Here is a 17490-nt window from a genome sequence, read left to right as displayed (position 1 = left end):
ACTTAACTAAATAACATCTGAATCATGAATCTGGTGCATTTTCTTCCTTTCTCCCCAGACTTCATTCGATACGTCTTTGTGGGAAATGTACAAGCGCAGAGATGCTCTTTGTGAAGTTAACAGGCAAAAGAGAGGCTGAATTTGTGGATGAGCTTCTTTCACTTTTATCATAAAGCGTGAGGTCTGGACAGAACAGCGGCTCAGGGTTTGGTCAGCGTATGTCCCTCAGCTGAGGAGCAGTGGCTGAGCAGGAGTTAGTCATGTTGTTTGAGATGAGCTGGTCTCACATGTAACTCTCTTACTCTGAATCAGGCCTTTGGTCTGGTTTATGGGATTTAGTCCTGCCTTAGCCCTGATAGATCATGTTTTGCCCTGGTTTAATCCTGGTTTAGTTCTGAGTAGTCCTAGTTTATTATTAGGCTCTTTATTATTCTGTATGAATATGTTATTGCAATGTTTCTAAAGCCTAAAATGCTGGAATATAAAACAACTATTGTGTTTAGGCCCAAATCTATTCTATTCAAGCATTGATGATGATGAAATTATCGTTTATGTATTGAAGAGCCCTGCCCTATAGGCTCCAAGTCAAGAAGCTTTTAGATTTGGGTAAAACTGGAGAAAATGTGCTTGGTTAAAGTGGGGGTCAAGAGGTTAAATGAACAGATCCCAAAGATTCAAAATAGCTGTAAATAAATATGCAGTAAATTAAAGTGGAACATGTCCGAAGTTGCAAAATGCTGATTGAGTCAACGCTTTACTGAGACATTATATTCCAACACTTCCCCTTTATTGTTGTTTCCTCCGAGCCGCACAGTTAAACCAGCGCTTACCTTTAGACTCCTCATAGTTTCCTCTGGTCTGATTCTTGTCGTCTGAAAAACAGCATGTACAGGTTTACAGTCTTCAGTGTGCTGCGAAACCAACTCAAACCACTGAAGGCTTCTGTGCAGTGACATTAATCTCCTAATTTAAAATAATCCAGGTTTGGTGTTACTTTTTAACCCCTTAACTCCCACCCTGAACCGAGCACGTGGCAAAAATGTCACAAAAATGTCACAAGAAATTGACAAAAATTGATGAAAAAATTAAAAAAATTTGAGGGGAAAAAATGACAGAAATGCGACTAAAAATGACCCATAAATGTGACTAAAAAAATACGAAAATGTGATAAAAATTTGACAAAAAAATTACAAAAAATTGTCAAAAATGACCAAAAAAATAACAAAAATGTCACAAAAATGTCACAAGAAATTGACAAAAATTGATGAAAAAATGAAAAAAATTTGAGGGGAAAAAATGACAGAAATGCGACAAAAAATGACCCATAAATGTGACTAAAAAAAAAACGAAAATGTGATAAAAATTTGACAAAAAAATTACAAAAAATTGTCAAAAATGACCAAAAAAATGACAAAAATGTCACAAAAATGTCACAAGAAATTGACAAAAAATTACAAAAATATGACAAAAAAAATTACAAAAAATTTGACAAAAATTTGACTAAAAAAAAATTACAAAAATGTGTCCAAAAAATGACAAAAAAATGACAAAAATGTGACAAAAATTAGATAAAATTTTTTTTACGAGAAAATGACAAAAAATGGACAAAAAATGAGGGGAAAAAAATCTGATGACGTGAGGAAAAAGATCCTCTCGGTTCAGGCGGGAGTTAAGAGGTTAAATGCAATAAGGCGTGAGTCCAGGTCTATTGTGTTTCTTTACCTGGATCTGGGGAGTGGCCACTGTCTTTGTTGACCTTGAGCCTGTACTCTGCAGAAACCTTTACTTGACCGCGCTGCACAAACTGACAGGTGAAAGTGTCGTTGCATTGACGCTCCACAGTCACATTAGATTCACAGTTTGTTGTTTTTGCGGAGAGTCCATTCTGCTTCTGGTTAAACCAACGAAACTCCATGCTTTCACAACGTCCTTCGTACGTCCACAGCCTGCACTGTAAGGTGATGTTTCCCCCTTCGTCTTCATTGGGGTCGACTGGAGCTGGAGAGACTTAGACAGAAACAACATTTCAAAGACAGAGTTAGAATCTGTTTAACGCGTTTGTATTGTATTACTGTGTATGATCAACAGGCCCAGAGCTCCCATCTGGAGTGAGCAGTGAAAACAAACGTGTTCAGAGCTTTTGGTCATGAAAGATGATAAACATGATCATCATGTTCAGAAAAAGTTTGAAAATGAACAAAAAGGATAAAGAATTGTGTGTACAAGCATTTATATATTATATTAACTTACATTATAACATTCATTTTGATTTATTTAACAAGAGCCTCTGCTCCAGTGTATGTCGCACTAACTCATACCTAGGGCTGGGGAAAAATCGATTTGATTTAAAAAATGAATGGTGTGTGCGTGTGTAATAATAACAATTATAATCCATAAGTACCGTTGTTATGCAACTATTCATTTAAATAACACTTTCTCGTTTATTCCCATTTAATTTTTCTTTTTTGTTTCTTTTTTTTTTTCATTCCTGGAATGCTTTGTGCTGAAGTGTATGTTTATTGGATTTGTCGTACTGTTACTTGTTTTGTTTTGTGTCATTCTGTCTTGTCTTGTCTTGATAATACTGACAGTCGAATTATTGTCACTGTTGTTAATGTTGTCTTGGTTTTAGTCTGTCACAAGTATTGTCATAGTTGTAAATGTCATCTGTTTGTGATGTCTCTGTCTTCATTAATTAAAAAAAAAAGGGCAGAGGGCTTTCTGCCCTCTGCTTAGAGCAGGGGTGCCCAAAGTGGGGGCCCCGGGCCAAATTTCGCCAGAGAGTGACCCACTCTTGTGCCGCATCTGGTTAATATTCATTCATTCTCATTGGTAAATATGGATGCAGTACACTGTTTGGCCACCAGCGTCAAATTGGGGGCGCTGTTTCACTCCTTTTGCAAAGTTCAGGAAACACTGTCTTGGCATTTATCAATCACAGAGCGTTTTAAACTTTCCCATTTTTCCAACTTTTACTACAAAGGTTGTTGACATCAACAAAGTTTGATGTTAAAAATTGACTTATAAAATAATTTCTGCTGAACTGACTCTTTCAAAATGATCTAATATCGCATTTTCTTTTAGTTAACAAATGAATGATGTAAAGTCACTGTAGGTGCTGCAGATGCAGGTGTTGTTGTTGTTTACATTTTGTTCTATGTTGCTACAATTATTGATTTTTTTCTACTAAAACTTGGCTAAATTAAATACAATACATTTGACTTTATAAAATATATTTACAGTTCAGTTATTTTGTTTTAAATGGGGGGAAAACATTGAATCGAATCGTGAATCGAGTTTTTTTTTTGGGAAAAAAAAAACGCCCAGCTCTACATATAGCCCTAAATGTAACTGACAGCTGGTAAACAGACGTTTTATTGTAACTCACCAGTGAGGACGTTCAGATGCACACACGTGTCAAATGCATGACCATTGAAATAACGATCAAACTGCCCGGCGTCGTCCTCAGTGATGTTCTGCAAACTGAGAGAACAGTCTGAGTTCAGAGTCATTCTGGAGGATCCACCGTCCTGAACGACTCCACTCCGGACTTCATAAGTGCCATTTGTTGAAGCGCCTTTATAATACAGCCAGTTCACATCTGAGCAGGTTAGGCCATGGTCTTGTATTCTGTCACAGGGCAGAGTGACGTCGTCTCCAGGTCTGGAGTAAAGCGGGACGACCTCGCGACTGACTCCTGTAAATAAAACATGGAAAACATCTTTCAGTATCTGCTCCTTTCTCTGATCCACAGTTCAAATCGTTTCTATTGTAATCTGCTTTACAAAAAAAAAACGTATACATTTATCCAAATGTGTTAAAGCAGAACTAACATGTTTACTGCAGTAAATAAGTCCTTAAATAAGCTGCCCCTTCTCATGTCTCCTCGTCATGACAGTGTGAATACCTGACATTTTTACAGCCTATTTCAACTTGTTGTTTCTTATAAAAGCTTTACTCATTTTTTTGTTGTTTCATTCCCTTTTCTTCTTGTTGCATGTTGAAGTTTTGCCTTCCCAGGTGAAAAAACTATACTTCAGTATGTTAAAATTTAATTTAAAGAGGGGGTATTATGCTTTTTTCAATCACACAGCACCAGTCTATATCACACTACAATGATGAGCAAACCTTCTGTTGGTCTGTAAATGCAGTAAATTAGAATAACTGCCTTGTATAAAATGTCTCTCTCAAAATGACTGTAGTGAATGTCTTGAAATAGGCCTCTGTCTCTTTAAGAACCTCTGAGCCTTTCCGACACGCCCCCTCCACACGCTGTCTGTGGCATCAGTGGGGAGGGGGTTCTGCTGAGGAGCAGTGGTTGGTTACTCGGCTGGTGACGAAAGCTCGGAGGCGTCTCCAGGAGGTGGGGGCGTTCCTAGGAGGACTCTAGGAGGACTATCCCTAAAATGGCCGCCATCAGAGTTTTTACAGATTGCTCAAAAATACGTGAATGTGCCAAGGCAACACTTCAGGCATGTTTTTAATGAGGGAATGACAGAATAACATGATGTAAAGCTTGAAAAAGTCGATTTTGCATAATACCCCCCCTTTAATACATTTTCAGTATCCAACTTAAATGAACTGTTAGTGCAAGGGTGCCCAAAGTGGGGCCCGCGGGTCAGATTTGGCCCTCCAGAGAGTGACCTATTCATTCTGAATGGTAAATATGGATGCAGTACACAGTTTGGCCGCCATCGTCAAATGGGAGGCGCTGTTTCACTCCTTTCACAAAGGAAACACTGTTGTGGTGTCTTGGTGTTCATCACAGAGCTTTGTAGCATCACATTTCCCACTTTTCCAACTTTAATTGCAAAGGTTGTTGACGTCAACAAAGGTCTTTCAAAATGGTTTGTGTGGCATTTTCTTTGAGTTAACAAATGAATGAGGTAAAGTCACTATAGGTCCTGTAGATGCAGGTGTTGTTGTTTTTTTTTCATTTTGCGCTATATTGCTACAATGGTTGATTTTGTTCTGCTAAAACTAGGCTTTTGCCATTGTTAGCATTTGTTTTAATATAGTATGTTATTTGATAGATAGAATCAAATGCAAACACATAGGCACTTTTCCATATTGGCCCCCGGAGACAAAAGGTTCGGGCACCCCTGTGTTAGTGTATAAAAGTGCAGTGATCCTTGTGTAATGTTTTCCCTTTAGTTTATTATTAGATATAATTGATCAGTAACATCTCGTTTGCAAGACTTTATTGATCTCATTCTGGAGAAAAGAGATCGTTCACTTTTTCCCTCACAGCAGCCACAGTTAAGAAAGACTCTTGGTATCGGTAAATATCGGAAATCGGGAGATACTCAAACCCCCAGTATCGTTAGCGGTGAATGTCCAAATGAGAAACAACTGTTAAGACGCGTGCAGTGATTGCCTCATTAACAGGTTCAAAGTTCAAAGTTCAAAGTCTTACCTTCGTGCAGCAGCAGCAGAGAAACACAAACCAAACACAGCAGCTTCATCAGAGCCATTTCAGATTTCCCTCTTCGTCCTTTTGGAAAGTTTGTTCCTTGGACTAAACTCAACCAAAGTCTGTCCCTCTTTGTGTCTTTGGGTGATGATAAAGGCGTCTCTCTCCTCCCACTTGTTTCAAAATAATTCATTTGAACCAGGAACGACCAACCGTCACAATTCAAGGGAACAGAAGTGACGTCTAAAAGTGGTTTATTGGGTAAACGTTCTCATGTAGAGACCGGGTGGAGCTGCAAAAAATGTCACAACACACCCAAAAATATTCCACATCACCGCGTCCCTTCATCTGAGGTAGAAAAGTTCAAGTCGACTTTGTTTTTCACTATTTCTATTCACAACTACAAAAACATTTCCCATGATAGTAGTTTTTCTTCTCAGTCAGAGCAGAATGAGAACCAGCCCCAGGGTTGCCAGATTCTATGGTTAAAAACAGTTTAACATCAATGGACTCTTCCACTTCCAAATTAATGTTGTTTGAAATGATTTGGCAAAACAGTGAGGAGCTTATACAATGAAGATTTAGCAGCAGTGGTGGAAAAAAAAGGATTTCTTGAATTTTATAGTGTTTACAACCTTTTTTTTTATTATGTTTTTCTTGAATACCATTCTATACGGTGGTTTTGATACCAATGTATTTATTTCCTTGTTGTAAATTGTAATTTTTTGGCATATTATTGTGTCGGGTGTTAAATTTCTTTTAAAAATAATGTGTTATTTTCCTTACATGTATTACTTTATTCCAAAAAACCTATTGTTTAACCTCTTAACTCCCGCCTGAACTGAGAGGATATTTTTGCTCATCATTTTTTTGTTGGGTATTCAACTCATTTTCGTCACATTTTTGTCTTTTTTTTGTATTCTATTTTATTTTATTTTTTTTTGTCAAATTTTAATCACATTTTAGTAATTTTTTTGTCACATTTTGTCACATTTTGTCACATTTTTGTCATTTTTTTGTCAAATTTTTTTTATCCATTTTTTGTCATTTTTTTGTCACATTTTTGTCATTTTTTTGTCACATTTTTGTCACATTTTTGTAAATTTTTGGTCACATTTTTGTCATTTTTTTGGTCACATTTTTGTCACATTTTTGTCATTTTTTTGTCACATTTTTGTCACATTTTTGTAAATTTTTGGTCACATTTTTGTCATTTTTTTGTCATTTTTTTGGTCATTTTTTTGTCATTTTTTGTCAAATTTTTATCACATTTTGTCACATTTTTGCCCTTTTTTTTGTCATTTTTTTGTCACATTTTTGTCATTTTTTTGTCACATTTTTGTCACATTTTTGTCATTTTTTTGTCACATTTTTGTACATTTTTGGTCACATTTTTGTCATTTTTTTGTCATTTTTTGTCATTTTTTTGTCATATTTTTGTCATATTTTAGTACTTTTTGGTCACATTTTTGTCAAATTTTTATCACATTTTGTCACATTTTTGCCCTTTTTTTTGTCATTTTTTTGTCATATTTTTGTCATTTTTTTGTCACATTTTTGTCACATTTTTGTCATTTTTTTTGTCACATTTTTGTACATTTTTGGTCACATTTTTGTCATTTTTTTGTCATTTTTTGTCATTTTTTGTCATTTTTTGTCATATTTTTGTCATATTTTAGTACTTTTTGGTCACATTTTTGTCAAATTTTTATCACATTTTGTCACATTTTTGCCCTTTTTTTTGGTCATTTTTTGTCACATTTTTGTCATTTTTCGTCAAATGTTTATAATTTTTTTGTCACTTTTTTGTCATTGTTTTCTCGCTTTTTTGTCACATTTCCATCATTGCTTTCATCTCAGTTTTGTTGCTATTTTCACAGCTTTTTTCCAGAAGCTTTTGGACTGGGGTAAAGCCAAACTGGAGAAAATGTGCTCAGTTCAGGTGGGAGTTAAGGGGTTAAACACGGCCTGAACCGAGTATATTTTCTACAATTTGGCATTACTCAAATCTGAAAGCTTCTTGGTAAAAGCATCAATATAGAAACAAAAAATGAGGATGAAAACTTGACAAAAAAGTGCGAAAAAAAAGCAACAATAAAACAACCAAAAGGTGACGAACACATGGTGCAACCACGACAAAGGAGCAACAAAAAAGGATAAAAGAGCAACAAGAACGGACAAAGCTCTTCCCTGGTCAAAGCTGGTGAGGTGGATTTCACCCGTGAGCTGCAGCAGAGCGACTTTCACCACCACAGTTTCCAAACCCGTCGTTCTTCTCCTGAACTTCTCTCTTCAGACTCCTCCTCTACGTGACTGTCGAGCAGCTGCTTCTTCCTGTTTGAGGTCAGAGGTCACCGTCCACTCTGACGTCAAACACTTATTTACATCATTCAGCCATTTTTATCAGGAAAGGCTTTACATTTGCGTCTCCACCAACCTCAGTGGAAATCTTTCACATGTTTCACTCAGATGTGGTACTTCAGGCTCAGAGAAGCAGCTCATTTTAATAATACATATTTTATGTTTTCACACCTCGAACCCCTAAAATGTCAGGTGGTGCAACCGTCCGAGCAAATGACCAGACTAATAAATTAACAAATGACAAATTAACCCCTTAACTCCCACCTGAACCGAGCACATTTTCTCCAGTTTGGCTTTACCCCAGTCCAAAAGCTTCTGGAAAAAAGCTGTGAAAATAGCAACAAAACTGAGACGAAAACAATGATGGAAATGTGACAAAAAAGGGAGAAAACATTGACAAAAAAAGGGATGAAAAATCGATGAAAAAGTGGCAAAAATGTGACAAAAATTTTCAAAAAAATGACAAAAATGTGACAAAAATGTGATAGAAATTTGACAAAAAAATTATAAAAATTGATAAAAAATTGACGAAAAAATGACAAAAATGTGACAAAAAAATGAAAAAATAATGAAAAAAATTGACCAAAAAATGACAAAAAATGGAACAAAAAATGACAAAAATGTGACAAAAAAATTACAAAAATGTGCTAAAATTTCACACAAAAAATACAAAAAATTGACGAAAAAATGACAAAAATGTGACAAAAAATGACAAAAAAGTTACAAAAATGAGTTGAATACCCAACAAAAATAAGATGGAAAAAAAATCTGATGACTTGAGGAAAAAGATCCTCTCGGTTCAGGCGGGAGTTAAGAGGTTAAAAATAAAACATCATGGCATGGTATATTAAATATCTTTCAATAAGCATCATTTGTTAATATTCATAGTTTTAAAGCTTTTGAGAAAACTAAAAAACGTCTGTCCGACAATTTGTAATCTTAAAATGTCAGTGTGGCGCAACCATAAGAACAGGGCTTTTATTTTGAAATAAAGAGTAGCAACAGCAAACAGGATATGACATCAGCCACAAGAACACTAGTCTTTATGTCTGAGTGAAAAGGTTTGAAAATCTCTATCAAGAATTGAGAAAAAATGGCTTTTTTCTGACTCATAGATTAAATGTCACACTTTCGGTGTCAGGTGGTACAACCAATGCAAATATTGGAAATTATTCACATTTTAATGAGTTTTAAAAGTAAATGTTTACCCATGCTAACAAATGCTAAAGCTAATGTAAGAGTCCACATAAAAGACCATTTAATTTGAAATGAGTTGCTGATGTCAGGTGGTGCAACCAGACATTCAGGTGGTGCAACTGCAAAAAAATGTCAAATTACCATCTAAAAATTATAGGGATGCACAGATCCAAGACTGGTACAAGTATCAGAGTCACCACTAGAAAAAAACACATCAGATTTTGGTTTAACCTCTTAACTCCCGCCTGAACCATGAGGATCTTTTTCCTCACGTCATCAGATTTTTTTTTCCCATCATTTTTTTGTTGGGTATTCAACTCATTTTTGTAACTTTTTTGTCATTTTTTTGGGTCATTTTTAGTCCAATTTTTGTAATTTTTTGTCAAATTTGGATCAAATTTTTGTCCTTTTTTCATCAAATTTTTATCACATTTTTGTCCTTTTTTTTGGTCATTTTTATCACATTTTTGTCCTTCTTTTTCCACATTTTTTGTAATTTTTTTGTCACTTTTTTTGTCATTTTTTTGTCACTTTTTTGTCACGTTTTCATCAATTTTTTGTCACTTTTTTGTCAATGTTTTTTTTTGGTAAAAAATTACCAAAATGTGACAAAAAAAATGACAAAAATTTGATTAAAAAATTGACGGAAAAATGGACCATTTTTTGTGACATTTTTTGTGACATTTTTGCCACTTTTTCATCCATTTTTCGTCACTTTTTTGTCAATGTTTTCTCACTTTTTTGTTTTTCTCAGTTTTGTCGCTATTTTCACAGCTTTTTTCCAGAAGCTTTTGGACTGGGGTAAAGCCAAACTGGAGAAAACGTGCTCGGTTCAGGTGGGAGTTAAGGGGTTAAAGTGTTACCCACTGGTTGCAGTGCAGAATGAGAGTATATTGTAGTCCATTGTGTGGGCGCTATATTTTTTTAATCAGTTGTTAACTTCCTGTTTTTTTTCTCTGCTAAGTTTAGGTTCAGGCTAAGCAAGAGTCACGTGACTTCTGTTCTCGTTCACATCCAAAGTGACGGTACTTCTGCAGCAACTTTAGAATTCCACCACTTCGAAAACTGACATGTTATTGTGATCGTGAACTGTGTGCAGTATACAACAAAAAAACAAGCTTTCAATTCAATACAGATGCTTTAATTGGTCAAAATAAACAACTCACTTTGCATTTTCTTTTGCTGCAGCTAAATCCTTTGCATTTGTTTCCTGTATGACGAAATCTAACTTAAATAACTTTAAACTATCTCTAATTCAGCTTCCTGCAAAGTCTTTAATGCTTGACAGCTCCATAAATAACTCAAACAGAAGCCGCTCCTTCTGGTTTTCAGTCCGTTGCAGGTTTGTGGACATTACTGTAGATGGCGCTGTGGTTTGAGTCTGATCCGGTCTTCACATTCACAGCACAGTAAGTCACGAAGTCCTCCTGATTCACCTGCGACGCCGGATACAAGAGAAGACCTTCAAAACCAGGAACGTGCCACAAAATAAAGCAAAATAAAGACTCCGTACTTTTCCCTGTCTCTGAGCTCTGGGTTTCTGGAGGTCGATCGTCGCGTAAGTCACATTGTTCTCTGGATCAGCCTGGACAGAGACAGGAACTGTTAAAAACCTCTGAACCCCCGCCTGAACCGAGCACGTTTTACCCAAATCTAAAAGCTTCTTGGAAAAAAAAACCTGCAGCTGAAACAGTAAAGCTCTGATCAAACTGTCTGACATGTAAACTCACCACGTGGTCCGTCATCTGTTGATCATCTGCAGAAGAAACAATATTGAACAGGTCAATTATTTGCAAACTTGATGCACATTTTAAGGATGAAATCATTTGTTTATGTTTCGTACCTTCGGTGTCTTGGATAGTTTGTGAGGAGTTTCTTTTGGATTTTATTTTGAAAACCACCAGAGCAGCTACAGCCAGGAGCACCAGCACAGAGGCCCCTGCAGCCAAGGCCACGGAGACCAACCAGGAGCTTTGGTCAGGACCTGAGGAATCTACGGTAAAAACATTCACAGGAACTGAGAGATTAGCAGAGATTAGGTGCCTAATATAGCCACAGCCACAGGTGACGGTTTATTTAAGCAAATTTGAGTTAAAGTTTTCACATTTCTGCAAATATACCAATCAGTTTAATAAAAGTTGTGGATAGTAGAGGGCCTGAAACAGAGCCCTGGGGGATTCCTATTATTGTATGTGTGACTGTGCCGTGAAATGCAAGAAAATCTGATGAGAATAAATAAATATTATTGAATGAAAGGAGACTCACCTGAGTTTCCCCCCAGCCTGAACTCTGCTGAGACCTTTACTTCATCGCCCTCCACAAACTGACAGGTGAATGTTCTCTGGTGTTGGCTCTCACGCTCCACAGTCAGATTGGACACACATATCTTCTGAGTTACACCATCTCCAGACAGGACCGTCCCATTCACGTCCAACCAGCGAAGACTTTTCGGAGGACAGGAGAGTGCGTCGTGTCTCCACAGGCTGCACTTTAACGTCATGAGTCCATTCTGGTTTGAAGGAGATGGAGACACTGAGAAAGGGATAAAGGTCATTTATGAACTGATACAGAGTCATGAACGTCACATCACTGCACCACACTCACCAGAGAGGACGCTCAGATAGATAATTTCGCCCAAGACACGCCCAGAAATAGTCTGCAGTCCACATCTGTACAACCCAAAGTCCTCCTCTCTGATGTTGTGAACCGTCAGAGAACAGTCAGGATTCAGGGTCAGTCTGGAGGATCTGGGAATGTTCTGAATCCGCCCTTTCTTCACCAATTCAGAAGGACTCACTATCCAATGAAACCAGTACACAGCAGCGCATTCTGGTCCATGATGTTGTTCACAGGACAGAGTGGTGTCTTCTCCTGGTCTGTGGAAAAGATGGATGACAGGCTGCGACCAGACTCCTGCGAACATCCAACAAATATCGAATCAATAAAAGAAGTTGCAGAATCAGCTAAATCTGTCACTGAAATTCACAAGTAACCTGCTCCCTGATCTATTTTGATGCTGTTTAGACTCTGGAATAAACCAAAACTGAGCAGGATTTATTCATGTTCTTTATTTAATGACACTATTGTAAAAACTCACTGAGAATTTGAGAGTTTGTTGTTTCCTCACATTTCCTGCATATTTGCACACCCTGAGTGTTTCTGAGAGCTAAATGTGACAAGTAAATTTCTCCATTGTGTTATCAAGCTAATATTCAGAGATCACCATGGCTGTCATTTAACACATTCGATTGAGTAAATTATCAACAAAACCATTACTAGCAGAGAAACCTTCTTTATTTGTAGCTGTGTCGTGTTATTTCCTGTTCCTGAGTAAATATTCTCTGTTTGACATTAATGAACTGATCAAACTAACACAAAACACTGAGGTCAGTCAGAATCCACAGCTCACCTTCAAACTGCAGCAGAGCCACGTTCAGCAGGACGAGAGCCGTCAGTGAATCCATCTTTTTTAGACTCTTGACTCTTCAAACGTCTCTTCTTAAGCGACTGCTCAACGACGGCCTCTTCCTGTTCATGTGTCGCCATCGCCTCTTTCTCTGACGTTTAGCAGAAGTTATTGAAATGTGACTCAAGTGTGAGTTTCATCAAAATTAGCTCAGGCGCTATTTTGTTATTTGTTAGCGCCAGGTACAATGTAGCTTTTAGTAAATCCTGTAAAATGATAGATATTACAAACGGGCCTAATTATTCAACAAGAAAACACAAGGAATAAACAAGGACAGCACATTATTGTTGCTCAAAATCAGAAAGTTTAATCACAATGACACAGATACAAATCATTAAAATCAAAATGGGGCAGTAGAGGAGAGCTTAAAGCCGCATTATGTAACTTTTTATGGTCAGCACGGTGCCTTTACTTTCCATCACGGTGGTTTCTACAACGCTCCAGAATCAATTGTTTTGTGAGTTTTCACCGCTCACCAGAAAACCTACAAAACATTTGATCCTGGAGCGTTGTAGAAACCACCGTGATGGAAAGTAAAGGTGCTAAGCTGATCACTCATACAGCCACTGGGTCATTACAAGGACAAATATGCACAAATATCAACTATTTTTTTAACCATATCAAGTTGCGTAATGCAATGTTAAAGGGGGGGTATTGACTTTTTCAAGCTTTACATCATGTTATTTTGTCATTCCCTCATTAAAAACATGCCTGAAGTGTTGCCTTGGCACATTCACGTGTTTTTGAGTAATCTGTAAAAACTCTGATGGCGGCCATTTTAGGGATAGGTTTGCCTGAGTCCTCCTAGGAACGCCCCCACCTCCTGGAGACGCCTCCGAGCTTTCGTCACCAGCCGAGTAACCAACCACTGCTCCTCAGCAGAACCCCCTCCCCACTGATGCCACAGACAGCGTGTGGAGGGGGCGTGTCGGAAAGGGTCTGAGGTTCTTAAAGAGACAGAGGCCTATTTCAAGACATTCACTACAGCCATTTTGAGAGAGACATTTTATACAAGGCAGTTCTTCTAATTTACTGCATTTACAGACCAACAGAAGGTTTCGTCATCATTGTAGTGTGATATAGACTGGTGCTACGTGATTGAAAAAAGCATAATACCCCCTCTTTAAACATATATTCATGTGGAAAGCAGCAAAAGTATCTACACATAAAAATTATCTTCGTGTGATATTTCAGGATATTTGACATAGGGCTTCATTTCCTAGTTATCCAGTGTTGTTTATTTCTGGAGATTTTCTTCTTTTTAATACATGCAGTCCTTATATTTGAGTTCAGCGGTGCGGTGCTAGTGCTAGGCTAGTGCATGTCTATGGTAACTAGTAGCCTGCATTAAATACCTCTTTTAAATCATGGGCTCGTCCTCCAAACGTTGCCATATCTGATTTGTAGAAAGCTCCTTTGTGAATTCCACGTGCAGTAATGCGGCCGCAGGTAAACAAACTAACTCAAATATAAGTTATTTTGAATAAAAAATGGTTATATTTACAAATGTATATGGTCAGTCTGGTGCTATAAGTGATTTGCCTCAGGTGCTCTGTGTTTGGGTCAGACTGTTTTTAATGTAGGCTACTAGTTACCATAGACATGCACTAGCCTAGCACTAGCCTAGCACCGCTAAACTCTTCAAATAAAAGGCCTGCACGAATTAAAAGAAAAAAAAAAAAAGATCTCCAGAAATCAACAACACTCTGGATAACTAGGAAATGAGCCCCTTTATCAAATATCCCTTTAAAACATACTCATGAAATCCTATTAAAAGCGAAGAGTGCAGATTCAAACATTGTCAAAGCTGAGGCTGTTCCAGACTTTAATTCACTGTTGGTTTTCATAATCCGCCTGAGAGAGAAAGTATTATTATATTAATGACTGTAATGGAAACAGACCAAAGTGTGAACAGATCTCACCATGTTTCCAGGATTGACATCAGGGGAACAAACAATCATCTCCTAAACAAAGAACAGGAAGTTTATCATCAAACCTTTAAGTCTATGACAGATGTGCAAACTCACAAAGTCTCCGCTGGATCTCTTGGGTTTTCCTGTAAAAGAGAAGAAGCCGTGGATGTGGCAGTGGTAATAAACTGCAGTAGTAGCAGAGACAGAAGTAGTGATAGTAGTATGTTACCTTTCACTCTGGCGTAGATGGAGACGACCACAGTGGCGATGATGAGAGCGCTCCAACCCACAGTCTTCAGCACCAGGAACCAGCTCCAGCCTGAAAACACAGCAGGGATGGATAAGGCGGGTCCAGCCTCTTTTCATTCACTCTTAGTTACATGACGCTCATTTAAAAGGTTCAAATGAATCTCACTGTCAGAATTTCCATTTCCAGACAATATGATTTGGCTCCGGTGTGAACATAATGGGTTTCTAAACTAACTTTGATTGAAATAATAGTAAATAAATATGCAGTGAGTTAAAGTGGAACATGTCCTTCCTCTTAATATGAACCGAAAAGTTGATTAAAGCAACACTTGATGGAGCCATAATTATCCTTGTGAAACTTCCCCTTTAATGTTGTTTCCTCTGAGCCGCACAGTTAAACCCAGTGTGTACCTTTAGATCTCTGGGGCTCCTCACAGTTTCCTCCTGAAAAACAAAAATCAAATCAAAACCAACACCTGAGGCTTCATGCAAGAAAAGGTCACAATAAAAAGTCCACATTTTAGGGAGTTGTAGTAAAGAATAAAGATAGACCATGATCAGTTTTACATAGTTTACCCTCAAAGAGTGTGGAGTGAATGAAAAAATGACTCTGGTGAAACACTTTGGGGACTTGTCTGCCCCCGCCTTCTACAACTTAGTCGACTTTTGACTTGTGGTCTTTTGTGTCGGAAACTAAAGATTAAGTTTTCTATATAAACCCTCCCTGGTCCTCCTTCACCTCCCGGATACCGCGCAACATGGCGGAGGAAATGTGGAAATATTCACAGTTTAGTGTTTCATATTTGTTCCTGTAAACAGCGTAGTTACTGAACACTGACGGAGTTTTAAAGGAGGAGAGACGGATCATTGAATAGAGAAGCTCAAACCAAACACTTTGATCAAAGCCATTTCAGATTCCCCTGTTCATCCTTTAGGAAAGTTTGTCTTTTGTCTTTGTGGCTTTGGGTGATGATAATAAACGCGTCTCTCTCCTCCCACTTGTTTTGAAAGAACTCAAAGAGACTCACCTGAGTTTCCCTCCAGCCTGAACTCTGCAGAGACCTTTACTTCATCGTCCTTCACAAACTGACAGCTGAATGTTCTCTGGTGTTGGCTCTCATGCTTCACGGTCAGATTGGACACACATATGTTCTGAGTTACACCATCTCCAGACAGGACCGTCCCATCTAAGTCCAACCAGTGAAGACTGTTACGAGGACAGAAGAGTGTGTAGTGTCTCCACAGGCTGCACTGTAACGTGATGAGTCCATCCTGGTTTGAAGGAGACACTGAGAAAGGGATAAAGGTCATTAATGAACTGATACAAGTCATGAACGTCACATCACTGCACCACACTCACCAGAGAGGACGTTCAGATAGATAATTTTGCTCAAGACAAGCCCAGAAGTGTTCCACACTCTACATCTGTACAACCCATGGTCCTCCACTCTGATGTTGTGAACCGTCAGAGAACAGTCAGGATTCAGGGTCAGTCTGGAGGATCTGGGAATGTTCTGAATCCGCCCTTTCTGAACCAATTCAGAAGGACTCACTTTCCAATGAAACCAGTCCACATCGGAGCATTCTGGTCCATGATGTTGGTCACAGGACAGAGTGGTGTCTTCTCCTGGTCTGTGGAAAAGATGGACAGGCTGCGACCAGACTCCTGCGAACATCCAACAAATAATGAGTCAATAAAAGAAGATGCAACAAATCAGCAAAATCTGTCACTGAAATTCACAAGTAACCTGCTCCCTCATCTATTCTGATGCTGTTTAGACTCTGGAATAAACCAAAACTGAGCAGGATTTATTCATGATCTTTATTTAATGACACTATTGTAAAAACTCACTGAGAATTTGAGAGTTTGTTGTTTCCTCACATTTCCTGCATATTTGCACACCCTGAGTGTTTCTAAGAGCTGAATGTAAAAAGTAAATTTCTCCATTGTGTTATCAAGCTAAGATTCAGAGATCACCATGGCTGTCATTTAACACATTCGATTTAGTAAATTATCAACAAAACCATTTCTAGCAGAGAAACCCTCTTTATTTGTAGCTGTGTCGTGTTATTTCCTGTTCCTGAGTAAATATTCTCTGTTTGACATTAATGAACTGATCAAACTAATCCAAAACACTGAGGTCAGTCAGAATCCACAGCTCACCTTCAAACTGCAGCAGAGCCACGTTCAGCAGGACGAGAGCCGTCAGTAAATCCATCGTTTTTAGACTCTTGACTCTTCAAATGTCTCTTCTTAAGCGACTGCTCAACGACGGACTCTTCCTGTTCATGTGTCGCCATCGCCTCTTTCTCTGACGTTTAGCAGAAGTTATTAAAATGTGACTCAAGTGTGTGTTTCATCAAAATTACCTCAGGTGCAATTTTGTTATTTGTTAGCGCCAAGTACAATGTAGCTTTTAGTAAATCCTGTAAAATGATAGATATTACAAACAGGCCTAATAATCCAACAAGAAAACACAAGGAATAAACAAGGACAGCACATTATTGTTGCTCAAAATCAGAAAGTTTAATCACAATGACACAGATACAAATCATTAAAATCAAAATAGGGCAGTAGAGGAGAGCTTAAAGCTGCATTATGCAACTTTTATGTGGAAAAAAAGTTGATATTTGTGCGTATTCTTCCTTGTAATGACCCAGTGGCTGTATGACTGTGAGTGAGATCAATTGTTTTGTAAGTTTTCTGGTGAGCGGTGAAAACCTACAAAACATTTGATCCTGGAGCGTTGTAGAAACCACCGTGATGGAAAATAAAGGTGCTAAACTGATCCCTCATACAGCCACTGGGTCACTACAAGGATAAATACGCACTAATATCACTTTTTTTTTGCCAATAAAAAGTTGCATAATGCAACAAGTAATGTAAAAAT

The 17490-nt window shown here is 37.9% G+C and overlaps 2 protein-coding genes and 1 long non-coding RNA gene across 6 annotated transcripts in view; all 3 read right to left on the bottom strand.

The window, feature by feature from the left end:
* The window catches only part of LOC306975311 (uncharacterized protein), a 29285-nt gene extending 23777 nt beyond the window's left edge, over nucleotides 1–5508 (bottom strand). The window contains exons 1-4 of one of the 3 annotated variants that reach the window (XM_079572823.1): nucleotides 5417–5508; nucleotides 3389–3694; nucleotides 1723–2007; nucleotides 831–872 (exon numbers count right to left, since the gene is read on the bottom strand). In XM_079572823.1, coding sequence (XP_079428949.1) covers nucleotides 831–872; nucleotides 1723–2007; nucleotides 3389–3694; nucleotides 5417–5474 — 691 coding nt within the window. In that variant the 5' untranslated portion in view covers nucleotides 5475–5508. The remainder of the gene's footprint in view (nucleotides 1–830; nucleotides 873–1722; nucleotides 2008–3388; nucleotides 3695–5416) is intronic. The other 2 variants (XM_079572824.1, XM_079572826.1) reach the window with 2 other exon arrangements.
* A 4709-nt stretch (nucleotides 5509–10217) lies between these two features.
* On the bottom strand, nucleotides 10218–16875 carry LOC306975301 (uncharacterized protein). 2 transcript variants are annotated; one of them, XM_079572810.1, is made up of 7 exons: nucleotides 16764–16875; nucleotides 15954–16265; nucleotides 15628–15888; nucleotides 10815–10964; nucleotides 10702–10727; nucleotides 10485–10556; nucleotides 10218–10407 (listed from the first exon to the last, which is right to left on the bottom strand). In XM_079572810.1, exons 1-7 carry the CDS (start codon nucleotides 16816–16818, stop codon nucleotides 10300–10302), a joined length of 984 nt encoding a protein of 327 aa, XP_079428936.1. In that variant the 5' UTR covers nucleotides 16819–16875; the 3' UTR covers nucleotides 10218–10299. The 2 variants fall into 2 exon arrangements, with proteins under 2 accessions (XP_079428936.1, XP_079428935.1); XM_079572809.1 differs by lacking the exons at nucleotides 15628–15888; nucleotides 15954–16265; nucleotides 16764–16875 and adding exons at nucleotides 11237–11503; nucleotides 11576–11884; nucleotides 12381–12439.
* On the bottom strand, nucleotides 14174–14672 carry LOC306974588. The gene is made up of 4 exons (XR_013793650.1): nucleotides 14580–14672; nucleotides 14465–14493; nucleotides 14351–14401; nucleotides 14174–14291 (listed from the first exon to the last, which is right to left on the bottom strand). It is a non-coding gene; the product is annotated as an uncharacterized lncRNA (long non-coding RNA).
* Nucleotides 16876–17490: the final 615 nt, after the last annotated feature.

This window comes from Gobius niger (assembly GCF_951799975.1).
Source record: "Gobius niger genome assembly, chromosome: 15".
NCBI classification, from domain to species: domain Eukaryota; kingdom Metazoa; phylum Chordata; class Actinopteri; order Gobiiformes; family Gobiidae; genus Gobius; species Gobius niger.
The sequence above is the reverse complement of the archived record's forward strand: the minus strand, read 5'-3'. Positions and strand labels throughout refer to the sequence as shown.